The 19,733-nt window shown below is 36.6% G+C and overlaps 2 protein-coding genes across 2 annotated transcripts in view; one reads left to right on the top strand and one right to left on the bottom strand.

Moving 5' to 3' along the window:
- Positions 1-4,498, bottom strand: part of LOC145684381 (translin-associated factor X-interacting protein 1-like) — a 155,820-nt gene extending 151,322 nt beyond the window's left edge. The window contains exon 1 of the mRNA XM_081756629.1: positions 4,307-4,498. Within this exon, the coding sequence (XP_081612755.1) occupies positions 4,307-4,356 (50 nt within the window). The 5' untranslated portion in view covers positions 4,357-4,498. The remainder of the gene's footprint in view (positions 1-4,306) is intronic.
- A 15-nt stretch (positions 4,499-4,513) lies between these two features.
- Positions 4,514-19,733, top strand: part of LOC145684385 (ran-binding protein 9-like) — a 156,440-nt gene continuing 141,220 nt past the window's right edge. Inside the window, exon 1 of the mRNA XM_081756643.1 lies at positions 4,514-4,728. Coding sequence (XP_081612769.1) covers positions 4,536-4,728 — 193 coding nt within the window. The 5' untranslated portion in view covers positions 4,514-4,535. The remainder of the gene's footprint in view (positions 4,729-19,733) is intronic.

The following is a 19,733-nucleotide window of genomic DNA, read 5'->3' as shown; positions in this document are numbered from 1 at the left end:
CAATACTTTGATTTACAAAAAGTGTTCACTCTTATCCTGGTTACCCATATCCAGGATCGAGCTATATAACATTACGACGATAATAATAATCCGTGGATGTAATTTTGAATAATTATTTTTTAAAGATCTTGCTGTTTAATGTTGTTAATTTATGTTTTTAAAAATGTAAAATGCTTTACACAAATTACAAGCCAGTTGAACTATTTTGTATTTTCACTCAAATTATTCTAAAATGTTTTAAAAGTTTGACTGTAATCATTAATGTCCGGATTTGTGTGTAATTACATATTTTTCTTTCATATGGAGGTTCGTCAAATCCTTAAATGTTTGTGATTCACACCTGTAGGGTGCTTCAACTCAAGTTTCAGATTACATATTTTGACCAATATTACATATTTCTATGGTTTCTACATTTTTTTTACATAAAACTGTCTTAAATTTTAGTTTAAAATAAAAATAATAAACTCTCCAACTGTGCAAGGCTTGCATCTAGATTCAATTTTGTCATGTCTATCTTTTCGTTTCTTTACCGAAAGAGAAATATCTCTTTTTTTTTATTTGTCAAACCATGTTTCGCAGAATTTTCACCGATAACAAAAGAAATATAAGAAGAAACAAGTAAAAATCAAGTAAAAATCCTCCCTCCGGAGTACATTAGCAGCGCCCTTTATTCTCAACTTTGGAGGAAGACTGATCACGTGCTTGACAAGCGACTGGCCAGGAAATTCCTAAAATGAAATCTATTTGATTGTTATCGGAGGTCGGAGGACGGGAAAAAAGATGAAAGAAAATCCTGCAATTCAAGTTAAAAACTGTATGCTAGTGTGCTTCCAGGAATTTACTGCAAGAATTCGTTCCAAGAAGCTGGCGACAATGGCAATATCATAGCAGGTAACCTAAGCTTTCAAAGAACTTCGCTTGTTCAACTGAATGACAGGAGGACAGTACTCTAGTATTGCAGTTGCAAAACGCACATGTTCTGTATTGACCGTCGAAGTTAGAAATGGCTCCGGTTGCCTCAACTTTAGCCGCGAAATTGCGGTCGTGGGTAATTATCGATGATGCGTTTACTACGGACGGTAAAGTGGTGTTGTGCCAAGCGTGTGATAAAAAAAATGGATGTTCAATGAAATCTCAGAACAACATGTACGAAGTGCACTCCATGCAAGAAATAAAAATTTGCTAACTGCAAAATAACAAGTAGGCCTACTCTTGACACAAATGCATCAAGATACTTCAGTGAGTGAGTTTTTCAAAGACTTGTGCCAAGCAATGATAGTAGCATACATTCCTTGGAACAAAGTTCAAGTGCCAAAATACCGTGCTTTTCTGGAGAAGTACTGCGGGCGTCGAATTCCTGACGAATCCACTCTTCGAATGTGTTATCTCGAAGTTTGTTATAGGGAAGCTATAGATACCATTAGGGCAGAAATAGGTAGTTCATATATATTTGGATTTCTGTGGACGAAACAACAGACGTTTTGGGACGTTATGTAGCAAATTTAGTGATTGGAAAGTGAAGATGCTCCATCTAAATCCTATCTTATTGCGAGTAAATTGCTGAAACGCACGAATCATTCCATGTTTACTCGATTTGTAAACGATGGTCTTAAAGTGTTGTGGCCGGGAGGAGTTCAGGAAGAAAAAGTCCTTGTTCTCTATACAGACAGTGCAGCGTAATGTTAAAAGCGGCTAGAGCACTTACAGTTTTTTTTTTTTTTTTTTTTTTTTTTTACCTTCACTTAATTCATTTCACCTGTATGGCCCATGATCTTCAACGTGTTGCTGAAGAGGTGAGAGACAACTTTTGCGAAGTAAATCAACTAGTTTCTTCCACGAAAAAAAAAAAATGTTTGTTAAGGCGCCACAACGTGTTCAAGTTTACAGAGATCAACTGCCAGACGTGCCACTTCATCCGGAGTCTGTGCTAACGCGATGGGGCACTTGGATACAGGCAGTACATTTCTATAACGAACATTTTCAAAAAATTAAACCTGTTGTTAATTCATTTCCATCGGAGTCTGCTGTGTCAGTTGGCATTGTTCAGAAACTGTTTAATGACTCAAAAGTAGCGTGTGATATCGGATACATAGACAGCAATTTTGGTTGACTACCTACAAGCATTAAAAAGCTAGAGAATGTTGGGCGGCCTCTTCCGGAATCCATGGAAATCATAGAGTATGCAAAGAGACTGCTGCAAGGTGTGTGTGGAGATGTAGGAGAAAAAGTTCGAAGGAAACTAAATGCAGTGCTGGAAAGAAACCCGGGTTACGACAGCCTATTGGCAGTGTGTGAGATTCTCAGTGGTGAAACAAGAACCCGCCTGAAGATATTTCCCCCAACTACACCCCCCTGTTGAAATACGCTCCTGTTACCTCATGTGATGTGGAGAGATCATTCTCTGCATACAAGAATATTTTATCCGATCGCCGACAAAATTTTACTTCTGATCATTTGGAAATGTACCTTGTAATCCATTGTGCAACAACACAAGTTGAACTGCAAGCACATCTTTTGTAAGTACTTTATTTCAAATTAAAAATGTTCATTAGTGGAAATATTCTTCAATCTTAGTTCAGCTGGTATTGTTTAAAAGATATAGGACTGCTATTCTCTGCATGAAATAAATATATATAAAACAATACATTTCGTCTTAAGTTGCTTTTAGTATTTAAATTTGTATATTGCGTATAATTCATTTCAAGATTGGGCCGTGGTGACGGATGCGCATTTAGTGTAAAAGGTTCTAGATTTGAAACAGGATCACACCACACCACATGATATTTCTGACTACAAATGCCATATGCATTGCTTTTCTCGGGGCTTTCCTGTTTCTCTTAAGCCGATTCACATCTTCCTATTCGCGTCTGATTTTTATTTCTTGCAATCAGTCACGTCAGTGACATTTGGCTGTCTCAGCTGTTGAAGTATTTCACTTCATTGAGGGACTTGCATTAAGCAGGATAAAGTGTAGTAGATTTTCCTTTTTATTTTCATAATTCGTTTAAATATTGCATACTCATACGCGTGTTAATATTACGTTTTCATAAATATGTAACATATGTAATATTACATATTCTTATATAATATATATTTCTTACATTTTAAGCGATTTTTGTTACATATTTATGTACATATTTAGGGAGTTGATATTACATAAAAATCCGGACTCTAGTAATCATTATTATTTTAATAATTTTATATCTCCTTATTTTGGCCAATATTGCTAAACACATTTGACATTCACAAAGAAAATCTTAATGTTTAGGAATTTGTTCAATATAAAGTTTAGGAAATCGTGTTTTTTTTTTTTTAAAAAAAAACATAAACCTTTGGAAGTTAAAAATAATTTCATGTTTCATTTTATTTCATCAGCTCTTGATAATTTTTCTTGCCTGTCAGGAAGAACATGAGAAACCCTGCTCTACTGGATCAACCCCCCCCCCCAAAAAAAAAATAAGAAGAAGAATATTTGATATTACTGCCGATATCTGAGCATGACATCCATTGAGAAACTTAAAAGTCGGCGCCTATGTTTCTGTGAATAATGAAATACGTGTTCAACTGATACTCATATTACTTTTCAGTGAATTTTTGAAGTGCAATTTTAAATTTAGCGGGTCTTTCGATTACTGATACAATTAAAAAGGGGGGACATTGGTTAAAACGGAACTGTATCACTGGAAGCGTACTAGAGAATATGGTTGCAGGAAAAAGAGAGAGAGAGACGAAGTTGATGGACGATATCAGAACAGAAAAATCGTACGTGAAGACGAAGAGATTAACTGAATACCGTGAAGCATGGAAGCTTCTCAACTGCGGCAAATGATCTTCCAATAATGGCAGAATACCTATGATGATGATGTTGATAATCGCATCACGGAAGTAAAACGTGGTACCGTATGATTCCGACAAGATGAGGTTTACTGTATATGGAATACTTAATTAAAAATTAACAATGTCTCCTTATTTTAATATCATTATATCATCTAAGGGTACTTTCAATGAATTTAACATAACTGAAAAAATAGAAAGTCAATCACAGTGGCACGTATCACTATTCGAACCCAAAACTCTTGCTCATGAAAATAAGTTATATTACGCACGCAACTACTCTATGAAGCATTATCTTTCAATAAATACTATTTCACATTGAAAACAGTGATGAATTTTAGTTTTTAGCTTATATTCATAATTTCGACAATAATTATGTTACGAAAAGATACACCAAGGGTATTTTTTTTTTAAATTGACAACCATACTTCTTGAATAACACAGTAACTAATAATAGAACTTCATTACTTACTTTGCACATTTACTCTTTTTATTCGAACTTCTTTGGCCACAACAATCCATCTTTTCCACAATTTAATTGCCAAATTAACCTTTCTCTTATTAACTGCCTTGTTTTCGTGCGGAAGTAGTGCAAGCTTGGCTGACTAGCGTTCGTTGCCATAGTAACATTTAGGCTGCCATCTACAAGCAGACTGCAAAGTAACTTTGTGACGTATTCATCCGGGTTTAGTTCATCAAAAATGGCTGCTACGAGCATAGGAAGGAGTGTGATGGATCCTCAAGCTGGAACGCAGAACGCGCAAGTTGATCGCTTAAAGGCCTTATATCCTATGGTTAATGAAGAGGAAACTCCCTTACCAAGATCATGGAGTCCCAAGGATAAATATAACTACATAGGATTGTCGCAGAATAATCTACGAGTTCATTATAAGGGTAAGTGTTTACGAAAGACAGTGCAGCATTTCCTTCTGGGCAGAAACAAAGTAGGTCCTCTGTATATGACTTCATATTCAATTACAGCTATCTATTGACATTGTATACATTTAATAATATCCAGTACTTGTACCGTGTAATCGTGAAAAGTGATTTTTAAAGAGTACAACGTCTGAAAAGGGAGTGTTTTAGGTGGTAGTTGTGTCATCGACCGAAGCTTCTCTGACTGCCATGTCCCCAAACAAAGAAATCAGCTGATCGACTAATATATGACGTAAATGCGTAACTTGTTTTGTTTTAATTACTTCAGACGTAGTTGTGAGTTTTTTTTACATTTATTTAAAACTTAAGTCGTATTTGTGTGTGTCTTTTTGAGATACACAAGGTTAAATTTTGCTTTTGAAATTGAAGTAAAGATTTAAATACTGTAGAAGGCCATTCCATATTCAAGAGGGGAGTCATTGAGTAGAGTGAGAACACTGCAATCTTCTGAAACTAATTTGAAGGCCAAGTACTCAAAACATTCAAGGCTGAACATATTGGAGGACAATGTAAGTTTACATTTGTGGTTTATATTGTTAAGGACGTAAATGTCCATAAGAATTCTTTGAAAAACTTACTGGCGTCAGAATAGTAGGTAGAGCGCTTCACGAGTAGAGCGTTATTCAATGTTTGCAGAAAAAATATTCCAGTGTTGAGCATTTCCTGGTTTATATTGTAAACAATGGGTACCTAACCTTGATAAACAGCGTTCATTGTTTGTTGTTGACGAGAATGCACGACTACTTTGTTTTTGTCGTATTTGTTAGATTGACAAATATGAATGGGTGCAAGGGGCTTTCTCTGAACAATTTTTCTCCCTATTTACGTAGTATTGTGCAGTGAGATAGAGATATTGTAATCAGTGACTGTGATAGTAAATTGCAGTGTAGTTAAGCAAATCTTGTAAACTGTCCATTTGGTCTTGTAATCGATTGAAGGCCTTTGAGTACAAGGGTAATATTGATAGAAAGTTATTTGATGTATGTTTGGATTAGGAAGCGCTAGGTGTATTGGTGTTCCAAAGTCTTCACTATTCCAATTTCGCTTTATGAGTCGCTTAAGTCAGTTTTATTTATCTACAACCTGGTTGGTTGGTTTATGCTTGGCACGACACAAAGGGAGCCTTATGGAGGTGAAGGAGCATAATGTAAGTAGGGCCTACTTGAGAGTTCGGTTTCAATGCTTTCTCGAAGTCGAAGTGAATTGATGGTTAACAAATATAGACTTGAATGTTAGGTAAGTTATTAATGAATGCTGAAATGGCCGAGGTAGGAGGGTACACGAACTTGAGTTAAGGTTGTAATTGTTAAATGGGCATTACTCGAGCAAACGCTTCTACCAAACTATGACACACTCCTTACATTTTCAGGTAGGTTAGTTTTGTATTTCTTTTAGCAGAGCATGCATTTAATGAGGGAGGAGCGTTGCGTGTAAATACAGTGTGAGCGTATGGCATAAAAACTACAGTGCATAAAACGAATCAACTTCTACTAGGTGGTCACTGAAATACACGAATGTTATCTAACCGAGCCAGGGCAGGAGTGCAGCACGGGGTAGAGCCCGAGCGGTAGCTAGGGAGTGCGTACGTAGGGAGCAAGCGCGTCAGTGACGGAGGGTATGTGCATATACAAGAATATGGTAGTGGAAGAGCTCACTTTCACAATCACTCAGAATTCATTTCAATATGCTGTAATGACGGTAGTTATTTATATTCACACCCTCGTTCCTTATAAATTTTCTATTTGGTGGAACCGTCTGCTCGAGTGAACTCCTTAAATATTGGTCTGATTTTCCGGAATATCGTGAATGTCATTTTGCACTAGGGTTGCCACCTTTGGTCATCTTAAAGCGGGACTGTTCGTCAGTTTCTTATACTCAAATTTGTACATGTAACAATTTATTAAGAATTTTAGAAACAAGTACAACGTGAACAAAATTAGTAATAGAAACTTATGTCAAGCGCACATGAAACAGAAACCTCTCAGCGTCAGGTTATTGGCGGTGATTTGACTGCTGCCATTTCGAGAAACTTCTGCGATAAAACCATATCGATATCTCGATAGTCATTAGTACACGTCGATAGTTCGATAGTCATAGATACGTGTTATGGAACGAAGTATACAAGTGTTACGAAGAATTCCTACCGCATATCGTAACAGGTGTTTTTGATAATTTTGTATCCCGCATAAATAATGTTTCCCTCTCTTAAAGGAAATTCGAGATGCTGAACGTTTTCTTAAAATTCGAGACAGGTGGCAACCGTGCTTTGCGTAGCATTCAGTTCTGTAGTGAATATAACGGTGGAAATTTGTTCCTTTTTATTTTAATAACTTAACGCGGTATGTTACGAGACATACCGTTCAGCAAAAATTATAATGCAAAATTGTGTGTGTACATCATATAGATATTATTTAGTTTCTTCCCCAAATCACTTGCTAGTGACTCCGGCTTAGTACTACTTACGTTTCGTTATTTATAATTACGATGAGTATAAATACAGTGTGAACGTATGGCATAAAACATGAATCAACTTGTGCTAGATGGCGATTAAAGAGCATAAATGCTATCTAACCGATTCAGGGCGGGGAGCCCGGGCATTAGTGAGCAGTTGCGTTCTTAGGGATAAGTGCGTCAGCGATGGTGGGTTAAAGAGTAAACGTACTACTCACTGTAAGTGACAGTACCGGCTCCGGAGGCGTCGATGGATTTGGGGGAGATAGTAAATGCTATGCTTTATGTGTAAAACGTGTAAGAGATTAGCTCCCAGGAGCAGTAAGCAAGAAATTGAATCCAGTTGCGGGTATATAAACAGAGAGAGAAAAGTTTAGGTCAGTCCTCTTGTTTGTAAATGCGCATCGGAAAGTAGTTTGCTAATTTCAGTCTATACTGGTACATGAACGATGAGGGCTGCGCACGTTTTACGCTTTGCCTACAAACCTGTGATGAATTTTTTATGTAAATATATTCGGACACATTGTTTCCCTAGATGTACTGACGTTGAGACTGAATTATAATACAGATAAACTATGCAGTTTGTACCTTGCACTGTTTTAATATATGCACAGTGTTAAGGTATTGTTAAATTTGCATTAAAAGTACTGATTTTGTCATTACTTTCATCTGGATGGAGCTTTGTTTGACATGTAGTGGCGTTAGCTTCAGCATTTTTTTCTTCTATACTCCTCCGTTCCCCTGAGACACTAAGGCGGAACTTTATTTGTCACGAATGTACAAAAAGTAAATAGATAAAGGAAATTGACTGTCACCCTTTTATCATAAGTTAAAGTAGAGTCGCCTATTGAAGGCGAGCCCTAAGACCAGCGGCATTTGTGTGTGATTAGGGAGAATATTTGAAGCTGGAGATGTTTTTACCACCGTTACTTTAAACACCATTAGTAACAACGAACACTACTATTACTGCTAACGAAACTTGTATTGTGTTGAACTAAATGCAAATAACGTAACATTTGTTACGCTTACCTTGTTATTCAAGAAGCTCCTCGCTGCTGATGGAGAGACCTATTTTCCAGAACCGTTTGTGGAAAATTTGACAGGTCATTTTCAACTTAATCTGAACTGAAATTTTGACCCATCATAAGTTCTGTTAATGTTCTGTATCATCTAATTTCATTACACTAAGCACACGTTCAACAGATACATTGCTGACTGATATAGCGAGAAATATACTACATTATGTGAAGTAATGTGCTGTGTCTGGTTTCTTGAAAGACACAGTTCACAGTTTAGTACAATTAATGTTATCCTTCGTGTAAAGTGTTGCTGTTACAGATTTCATCCATGCATTTCCTAGAAAGAACAGGGTTTCATTTTGTTTTGCCAAACGTAAAATTCGTATCCATCGAAACTAATTTTAACTTTCATTTTCACTTCTCTCATGTCATTATTGAAAACTGTGCTTGCGATAATACAGGCAACACAATGAAAACAATTTAAACCTAGCCTTCTGTTCAAACAATAAGAACTAGTATCTTTATACATAACTAACAGCAACTAAATACAACAGTATACTGTAAGGAATAAACACCATGATTATTGTTACAGGTAGCTTAGTTTAATTATAGGTGGTTTGATATTTAAGTTCATTGATATAGTTTGTGAACCCATACGTAAGATTTATTTAAAATCTAGGCAGCGTTCGGAAATCTGGCAGCCCTGAATTCGGGTATACAGTTCCAGTGGTGACCTACAATCGTTAGGCGACTAATTGGAAGTTGTGAACTCGAAATCTAAGAAGCTGGAAAGAACGGCAATGACACTCATTGGCTGACCACACATCGCATGTCTAAAATCTGTGTGGCTAGCCATAGCACTTAGTGCGTTATAATGCCATGATTTTTTTTTTTTTTCTTATGTGATTTGATTGGGACCGAGGTCATTTAAAATATGCGCTAACCATACATTACTAGCTGGGCGTGCGATTTCATCTTTAACACTTCCTGTTCTAAGGCTAAAATAGAGGACCGTGGTGGCTGGGTGGTATAGCGTTCACCGCTGTTGTATGGGGTTCTTGGTTCGATCCCAGCCCGCGTCAATTGAACTTCGTGGTGGACAAACACCGTGTGCGACGGTTTTCTCGAGGTTATCCCGTTTCCTCCCACTTTCTTCATTCCACGATTTTCTTCATTTCTCATCAATCACTGTCTCCTTTAGTCTAACTGGCATAAACGTGAGGCGTAATGGTTTCATTTTTTTTTTCTAAGCCTAAGTTGAGTGTTCATTATTCAAGCAAGCTTAATTTAACGTTTTAGTTCATGTTTACGCGGGAATAGCTTCAATACGTGGACCTGGAAAGGAAGGTGTATTAGGACGGTGAACAGATTTATATTTGCTGATTATGTCCAACGTACATTTCTCATCACTTTTCTTACTAGCTATAGTGAGTTACTACTTCACGTGTTCATTTATTTTGTTATTCATTATCTGATTTCCAATTTGAAAAAATAAATAAATAATGAGATTTTCGCCGCCTGCGTGTGGAATTTCGTGAAACATTGGTGTGTTATGGAATGGAGCACCCTTTAGCGATTGTTATAGACATTTGTCGTATTCAAGTAATTTCTGCCTTCGTATGTGTATATCCATTTGTCTGCATTCTTGCGACGTAGTAATCTAAGAATGGTGAAAAATATTTAAGACAAGTGAATACCACATAATTTGTGAGCTCATGTAGTAACTATAAGGGTACAGATAAATGGAGAATGTTCTCATAATGATAAGCGGGGTATTATAGTTTGCAGGGTTCACACTGACGGTAAAAGTCAGAGAATTGCTGTACTATGTACCGATAATAATCGAGATCTCGTGCTTCTCAAAACGGTTTTTATTTTATTTATTTATTTTTTAAATGCACGAGAAAATACGAAGATCACATAGAAAAAAAAGAAAGAGACGAGAAAGAGGCTAAAAAAAAAAAAAAGAAGATTGTAGACATGAAGCAGCTTGAAAAACGCCGAAAAGGTGAAAGGCAAGTTTTGAAAGGAGGAAGACAAATTTAATCTGAATTCAAATGCTACTGAAAAGAGAAAATAAGTTACGTTGTTTAGCTGTAGGTAATCAAAAACAGTGCAAATTATGATCTATGTTTACTTGTTTGTTTCTGAAATGACAAAAAAAAAAAAAAAAAAAATCTTTCAGTCTAACGTCCCACAATTATGCCTGTTAGCTGAGGGAGACGAATGATTAAGGCAAGTGAATGATTATGTAAGACTTGGCGGAATGAAACTGTGGGAGGAAACGGGAATGCCCCGAGAAAAACTACGGACACAATGTTGTCCATTCCAATCTTACTTAGCCTGCGATCGAACCAGAGACCGCATGCACCAGAAGTAAGCACTCTACCACTGAGCCATCGTGGCCCCCCTCCACTTGTTTATGTTTCTGAGTATTCAAAATGCTGAATATTAAACGTATCGTTAATGTATAATTTTTTTTTGGTGCCAGAGTTTTATTGTATTCCGACTCAAGGATTTACAGTAAGAGATTAAGCGTATATTGTATTTAAAAGTTAAAAAACGTTGGACGGCTGTGAGGATGGTGGAGTCCCATTAAGAGTTATTATTATTTTCGAAGTCTAACTTTGTATGATAGTGTTCGCAGTATCGCGAGTCAGGAAATACTTATTTAATCAGACATAGAAATTTAGGGAAATCAAAACTGGAATTTCAGTGTAAACCGTGAAGTGGCTTGCAGTGATGATGGCGAATGTTTTTCCTAGATATGCGACCATTTTCATCATGATTCTCCGCACTAGTCTCGTTTTAGGTGTGCGCTGTCATAAATTCAAACCCTGGTGGAACGTACAATTCATTTAACACGGCTCGAGTAGAACTTCGGATCCTACTTCAATAGCACTTTCCGTCCTTCATGACCATGCTGTTATACACTATCGGATTAACGTTCTCGTTGTGGGGAATTGCAGTGGGAAAGATACAAGTATTAAGAGAGTCATGTGCGTCTTGGTTTTTCTGGAAATTTATTAAGATTATTATTATTTTCGAGCTCGTCTTTTCTTAGTAGTTTTTTTTAATTATTTATTTTTTATTTTATTTTATTTATTTATTTTTTTTTTATGAGACTTTACTCTGAGTCTCTGTTTTACTAATTTCTCTTTTCAATAAAGGGAAATGCATTTTCAGCTGCGTTGTAGTTCATCGATCATTGAATTGTTCTTCTGTGTTGCTTCAGTCATAAAAGTTGCACCCGAAGAACATCTGACTTCTTGACACTATGAGAAATAAGAATGTCTTATATATTATTTTCGAATTTGAGCTTCGTGTCCCACGATTATGCACCGAGGCTAAGGTAAACGATAATAACTGAAATGGTTCAATGAAGGAAGTGGAAGGAAACTGGAGAACTGTAAGAAAAGCCGCACACTCTGTACTTTTCTACCACAAAGCCCTCTGGCTCGAACTGAGATAGAATGAGGGCCCCCTCCCCTCACAGACCAGAAGTAAGCGCTCTACAGTGAGCCATCGCGGACCCAGATGCCTTATATAGGGGAAATACAAATTATTAGTTCAAAACCCGAATCTGGTATGGTTTCTGAAATCGTAGAAGGTTGCAGTTTTAACTAAAACAACATTTATTGTTACTATTACTTGTTTGTTAAGGCAACGGTGGTCTGTTGGCCAGTAGCCAGTTGATCAATGGCCACCGGTTACTATTGGGTACCGAAATATTTACCATCCTCTTAGGTATTGATCAACACCAATATCATCTCTCTATAAGTTCCCAACATCTTGACTCTTTAAATATCTGGAACTATTTTTTGGCCAATATCACGAGAACGGTAAGTCATAGAGAGATTATATTGGTGTTAATACTTAAGAGGATGGTAAACATTTTGGTGCCGGTATTAATTGGTGGCCACTGGCGAAACCAGTAGCCAGATGGAGACTATTTGGTACGAAACTTTTTACCATCTTCTAAGGTATTGATCAACACCAATATGATCTCTCTATGACTTATGGTTCCCGAGATAGGGCTCCTTGAATCTAGAAATCGAACATTTTTGGCCAATATCTCGGGAACGGTGAGAATGACGCGATAAATTTAATCACTCTCTCAGTTAGTTTTTGATCCTCAATCGAATGCAAGGTTCAAAATTGAAAAAAATCACAAATAATAGACACACACAGAGAATTTAGTAACGGACTTTTTTAAGTTCGTTGATAACCCTCACTGCTTCACTCATATGATCCCAGTTCTCATTCCTGATATCTGAGCATTTGAGATTAAGGAATAAACATCTATACCTTCTGAGAGATCGTACTTAATCCTGTAGCTGTAAGAATTTCTAAGAACAGAGACACTTAAAATATAATTTACCGTTCCCCTCGCCCTCCATTAATCTTCTCGTATGTACAGAGCAAAGTAGTGTTTTTCAAATAGGCCATTTGTTTTTGGCTGTGAAAAATTTGTATTCTACAAGCTCTGCCTTCTAGCTGAAATTTGCAATACACACACACTTGCTATGCTAATAGAAGTACAAAAGGTATATAAATCTTATCTGCATGGTTTATTTTCGATTGCCGAAGATGGGTTTTGCTACGTGAAGTTGCCATCGCCCATTTTGTGTTTGATATAAATTGTTTATAAATCCTGAACAAACGAAAATTTTATGAGAACAATCGTGGTTTAATTTTCAAATTCTGAAAATGGGTTCTGACAGGTTTAAACACGCTTTTTTTTCTTTCTTTCACGCTTGGCTTGGTGATGAGTATGTGTGTATATAGGTTTATCTCGGTATAACAAACGGTTCTGCGAACTCGAAATAGTTTAACAACCGGTTCGCCCGAACCGGTTGATTAGCACCACTTGGTATTGTATGAAGTAGATAAGCTATTGAATAGCCGGATAATCGGTGTTGAGAGCCCGCAATTTTAAATAATAGTAGAGGGTGATGAGAAGATATGAGTACACTTTCGTAGCGCCGTGCTTTTGTAATCTTAATACAGGAACTAACATGCATCACCGGAAAGAAAAAGCCCCAAGTTCCACTTCTTAGTCATATGTTCTCAGAGTGTGTCTACTTCCTGCTACGCTGCGTGTATCATCTGTTTCGTCCTTCGTCGAAGAGAGAGAAAACGCTCTAATTAACAAAACTATTGAAGTGAGAATTCATGACTAGCTTAAAGGAACATGTCTATGTTGAGTTGGTTGTCCATGAGACGACAGGAGTCAGAAATTTCGTGACAAGATACGAAATAAGGCACAGCTCTTCCAATAGGAACAGATACCTTTTTGAAACGAGACAGGGTTAGCTCTTGTGTCTTAGATGACAAAGTAGAGAAAAAAATCAGGAGTCGCATTCAGGACCTATTTCTTACAAAGCAAAAATGATGATAACTGTGCCTTGTCAGGTAATGGAGTGCATGATCAGTCAATGGTAGTAAAATAATTATGTTTATGGTTGTGATGGCAGTGGGGGACACAACTTTTGTTTTTACTACAATGTATGATATCCGCGGAGTCAGTTTCTCTTAATTTCATCAGAATTTCACTAAGGAATTCTTCGGTAGGTGCGAGTGTATATCCGTTCTTTTTTGTTACATGATGTTCTCTTTATTATTTATTGCTGATAGCATACCAAAAGGCTAACGAAAAACATCTACGATGACTGTACCGGTAGTAATTAGTCGTCTGCCCTTTATGATACTGGTTTGCTTTCCAGCTTCCGTTCATGATTTCATGATATGGCATATTTATCAGGGACTACATGGTATCAAGGGTACAAACAGAATTGACCTTGAGTTAGGGGAGCTTAAGATTTTGTATTAGTGAGTGGGGTAGGATCTCTTGTCTATAATTAACATCTTATCTTTCGTCTTTGGCTTATCTTTGTTGTTCGCATCTTTGTGTATGTAGCAGAATATTAAGAATGTAAATAATATTTATTCATACATTCCACCCATGCCTAAGTTGTGTGAATGACCGATTGTTTTATCGTGACTAATGCAGTTGGCGTCAAAGGTTAATATCTCTCAGAGCCGCCTCTGTTTTCTTGTTTTGCTTGTTTGAATTTGTTTTGTTTTGTCATGATTGTGTAGTTGGCTTTAAAGGTTAATACCTGATATCTAGCAATGTTTTTCTCGTTACGATCTGTTTTGTCTGTGGTTCTGAACTAAGTAAGTTGGAGTGTAAACTGCTATGGTTTGTAGAAATACATTCTACAATGTAAAAGACAAGACAACGGAAAGTGGTCTCGAAAATATACTAATAAGCAGTTTGGGGTGAGGGAGGGGAGAAGTGTCACTTTGAACTAGCTGTACTCAGTGCTTGGGATAGGAAGAGAGCCACTTGTTCATGTTTTTGTACCTTCCATTATACCAGGCTATTAATAATGAATATTTCTGTAGCACAAGTTTAATACTTCAGATTAAAAGCCAGTTGAGAATGCTCCAAGAGCATTGCCAGAACAAACTTAAATTTTTTTATTGATTTCTACATGCTTTATACCAGTTGTTCTATGTACTGTATTATTATGCTCATTAAATAATTCTTGTAATAATTTATAATTCATAATTTCCATAATAATATATAGCCCTCCGTTGAGTACTAAATTTTTCACATGCTTTGTTGAAGAATTCTGTTTAAAACGTTCTATGATATATTGTTTTACGAAGACACATGCTCAAAATGGAGGGCTCAAAATTGAAAATTTCGCAAAATATCGTCTCTCGTAAGACTTATTTTTCCCGAGATATGGCTCCTTAAATCCTCCGAAATCCGAACCTTTGTGGCCAATGTCTGGGAAACAGTGGCCACTGGTTTGCTATTGGGTACCAAAATGTTCACCACTCTCATAGGTATTGATCAACGCCAATATCATATGTTTATGACTTAGGGCTCCCGAGATATGACTCCTTAAATCTCCCGAAATTGGAAATTTTTGGTTAGTATCTCGGGAACTATAAGAGTAACGCGAAAAATTCTATCACATACTTATTTCAGAAATTTTTTGATGCTCTATGGAATGGAAGGCTCAAAATGGAAAAATTCGCAAATAACAGACACACACACACAGAGACATAGAGGATTCAGTAATGAACTTTTTAACTTCGTTGAAAAAGCTGCCATTTAGAGAAATGATAAATACCAGAAGGTATTGTTGTGTTACACTTATTTCGCGAATAGAAGTTGAAAAGCTACATTTGTATAATAGTATTATACATCTTAGTTGGCGTCAATTGACATTCGTGTTTTGTGGATTACGATAAGATTACTCTTCTCTGTGTACGCTGACACTTTCGCAGTTATGAGATATTTTTTTGCTCATTTTGCGTTTACACCTTTTGCTTGTGGATATGATTGACATCATATTTCTTACTGGGTTAAGCTTTAAGACTCTTAAACAGTGTTTGACGATGTACACTCATGTCGAAAATGATTGTCGCATATCTATAACTGTCTTCTTGTAAGAATATAATTTGACAGTGATTTTTCAGGGTACTTTTAATACTGATACTATATGTATAATCGGGAAATGTATTATTGTGGTAAATTTCATAGGAAAAGAATTATAAATGCAAAAATTAGAGTGAGTAAAAAAAAATATCCTACTAAATGGTTATTTTCGTTTTATTGTTCTTATTTACTGCTCTTTTGACATGAAATTTGCCACATACATGTCTTTGTCGATTATACACATACTAACGTTATAAGAAATACCGGACGAATTCGTTATCAAATTATATTCCTACAACAACATATTTATAGACATACGACAATAACTTTGGACACGAGTGTACCTAGCGGAATTTTTACATAGCTTACAAATTACTAAAATAATGTGTGCTCTTAGGTCAATATGATACGTGTATACGTTTGACATTTCGAACCTTATGCAAAGTCGTTTCGACGTATGATTAGCGTGGTATTAAAGGTATGGCTACTTCAGGAAGCGTGTTATTCGAACTCTTTAGTCTGGCACTAATCACGTGTCAGAACGACTCTGCATAAGGCCCTTCATGACTTGTGGGATATTTTTTTTATAAGAGGGAACACATTGGATCAGTGGTAAAGTGCTTACCTTGGTTCGATCCCAGAAAAAGTGAGTTGAGGTTGGTGTAAAGGGACAAGTTTTGCCGATAGATGCCACTACAGTCTTCGTATCTCTCATGTATTTTTTACCTTTCACAAAAATTCACAATATCTCTTATAAATTTCAACTTACAGACTTCGAACTTTGAGAGAAGGAATTTCATAACCTATCGAAGGCAACAATCCGTGCCGATTTTTTTATTTGTATTTTTCTTCATTGTTGAAATAGCTTGATTGTTGAAATGGATATCCTAACCTTTAACAATAGAACTGTTTCAACAATGAAGAAAATTATAAATGAATAATTGGCGCGGATTGTTGCCTTCGATAGGTTATGAAGTTTCTCCTCTAGAAATTTGAAGTCTCTAGGTTGAAATTTGCAAGAGAAATTGTAAATTTTCGTGAAAGGTACAAAATACGCGAGAGAGAGATGAAGACCGTAGTGACATCTGTCGGCAAAACTTGTTCCTTTACACCAACCTTAATGGTGCACAACATCGTGGTCGTTGGTTTCTAAAGGGTTTCTCGTTTTCTCCCACATTCTCGTTTCACCGATGCTTCCATTATAATTCACTTAACCTTTTAATCATCCGTCTCCCATAGCTTAAAGGGCGTAATCGTGGGACGTTAAGCTGAAAGATTTCATTTCATTTCACCAATAGTTTCGTATTCATACACTTCCATTATTATTATTATTATTATTATTATTATTATTATTATTATTATTATTATTATTATTATTATTATTATTTTAAACCTAAAGAACATAAGCTTGTATGGGACTTAACTAGTGATTTCTATTCGTTTTTTCGTGTACAGTAATTCGTTCCGTAAGTGGTCAATTTTCAGTGAAGTCCTTGGATATATTGTTAAGTTTCTAGAAGTCTTCACTTTTATTTCAGAGTACTTTCACTTTCCTTCAATTCATTTTCGTCTTCAGGGATGGTATTTACATTGTATGTTGTTGATTTCTATGCTCCGATGAACGGTGTAATTGGTGTACAATGATCTGAAGTTGTGAAAGTGGAAAGCCGGCCGGTAATGATCCTGTTTAATCATATGTTCTTTCAGAGAATAATGAAGGTCTGGTAAATAAAAAAGAGTATTCGTATCAATGTAAGGAAAATGTCTTTCTTATGTTGATTATTTGTGTTTGTATACCTGTTAATGTGAAGTGATGTAAGGTAAAGCTATGGGCTAAATAAGTTGGTTCACGGTTGGATTACGTATAATTCTGTAGCTGCTCCAACTACCAGAAGTTGGAATGAATGCTTGTCCGCTTAGATGAACATCTTCCAGTAACCGTGTGTGTACTTCTGTTAAGTCTAGTTTTGAAGAGAGAAATGATATTTCTATTCTTACGTGGCCTGTAGATTTAAGTGTTAGAATAGGAGAGGAAATGACAGAGGGGAGTCCAATTGGAAGGGCTGTTCGACACGAATGTTGTCTCTCGCCTACATTATTTAATAACTCTCTAGAAGAAATAGTTGAGAAAAGCCTACAAAATAAAGACAGCATTTCAGTAGGAGGTAGAGTGATTAAGTGTATACGGTTTGCAGATGATATGGCACTTGTTGCAGAATCTGAAGAGAAAATCAATAAGATGTTAGAAAACTTGAGGAAGGAGGATGAAAATAAATGTTAGAAAGACAAGAGTCATGGTGATTGAAACGAATCAGTCGCTGTCAAATATAGAAGTAGAGGGAGAGAAATAGAATTGGTGGTCAGTTTTCGATACCTCGGTAGTATTATTAGTAACGTTACGAAGTGTGAACATGAAATAAAAGTAAGGATAGGAATGGCGAAAGAAGCCTTTAGGAGAAAGAAAAGACTGTTTTGTGGACCTTGAACAAAAGGTTGAGTATAAGACTCATAAAATGCTTCGTGTGCAGTGTTGTACTGTATGGAACAGAGACATGGACATTACGCAAACGATGAAAAATGACTGGAAGCTTCCGAAATGTGGGTGAGGAGAAGAATAAAAAAAGATAGCTGGGTCGAGCGGTAAATGAATGAGAGGGTGTTATTAATGGTGAAGGAGAAAACATTTTTAGGTATTATTATTAAGAAGAGGAAGAGAAACTGGTTGGGACATTAAGTAAGAAGGATCTGTATCATGAGGGGCGCTAGAAGGTATGGTGGAAGGAAAAAAGGGAGAGGGCGAATAAGACTGCAATTAATGGGCAGTTTCATAAGTGAGAAATCGTACGTGAAGACGAAGGGGTTAGCGGAAGACCGTGGTGCATGGTAGCTTCTCAGTTGCAGCAAGTAATATGCCAATAATAATGGCAGAATATCTATGATGATATTGTAGGTTAAAGAAAACTGCTGATTATGAAAAGGAATGAATATGAAATAATTGGTGAAATGAGAGTGTAGAAGGAAACAGAAGAATGTCGAGAAAGTGTATGGATGTGATATTGTGTACAACAAACTGGCGTGACCGGAGTCGTACCAGGGCCCATCACACCAGAGGTAAGCGTTGTACCAGTGAGCTACCGTGCCCCCCATCAAAAAATTGAAACTAGTGGGCATGTCCGGTTAGATAAACGCTTTTTCAGTTGTTTTTTTTTCTTTCTTCTAAAATACTACTTTTACTTTTATGTCTTATGGTACGCTCAGTAGGCTAAAGGAGACGGATGATTAATAGAAGTGAAAGATTGTGAAATAATTGATAAAATGAGGGAGAAGATAGGAGAACCCCGAGAAAGCCCATGGACCCAATGTTCTGTACCACAGACGTGTGGCTGCATTCCAAACATGGATTCCTCGCACTAGAAGTAAGCGCTGTACCTTTCAGCCCTCTCCAATAGAAAGTTGAAATTACGTATGTAGTGCTCGTCCGCTTGGATAAATACTTTTTTTTTTTTTTTTTTTTTTAATCAATTTTGAATTGTTGGCGTTTTCAATTTCTTTTTTCTCGTAGAGTCAGGATGGTAATCACAATCGAGAACGCCCATACATAAATAGTTGTCAGTTAAGGGATAGGAAGGGAATGTGTCATACAAACCAGAAGTAATATAACTAACTCTATGGCCTATGGAACCCGGAGGTTCAATGCCGCGTACACAAAAGTTCCCCATTGGCTTCTGTCCTGAGCAAACTGAACCTAGTTCCTACTTTGTATTCCTGTTTGTGCAAGTTTCATCTTAACATTGTCCTCCCATCTGTACCTAGGTCTTCGTAATGGTTATTTCTGGATTGGATTTCTAGTTTTGAAAGCGTTCCTACTTTCTTCCATTCTGGCTATATGATCTGTTCACCTGAGCCTCCTAAACTTCATGACCCTAACAATGTCTGGTAAACGGTATAAATTAATGCTGTTCCTTATGAAGTTTTCTGTCATCCCTGTTCATCTTCGGTCCAAATATTCGCCTCAGGATTTTATTATCAGATAC

Source organism: Thermobia domestica, chromosome 1, assembly GCF_964235325.1.
Source record: "Thermobia domestica chromosome 1, izTheDome1.hap1.1, whole genome shotgun sequence".
Classification (NCBI taxonomy): domain Eukaryota; kingdom Metazoa; phylum Arthropoda; class Insecta; order Zygentoma; family Lepismatidae; genus Thermobia; species Thermobia domestica.
The sequence above is the reverse complement of the archived record's forward strand: the minus strand, read 5'-3'. Positions and strand labels throughout refer to the sequence as shown.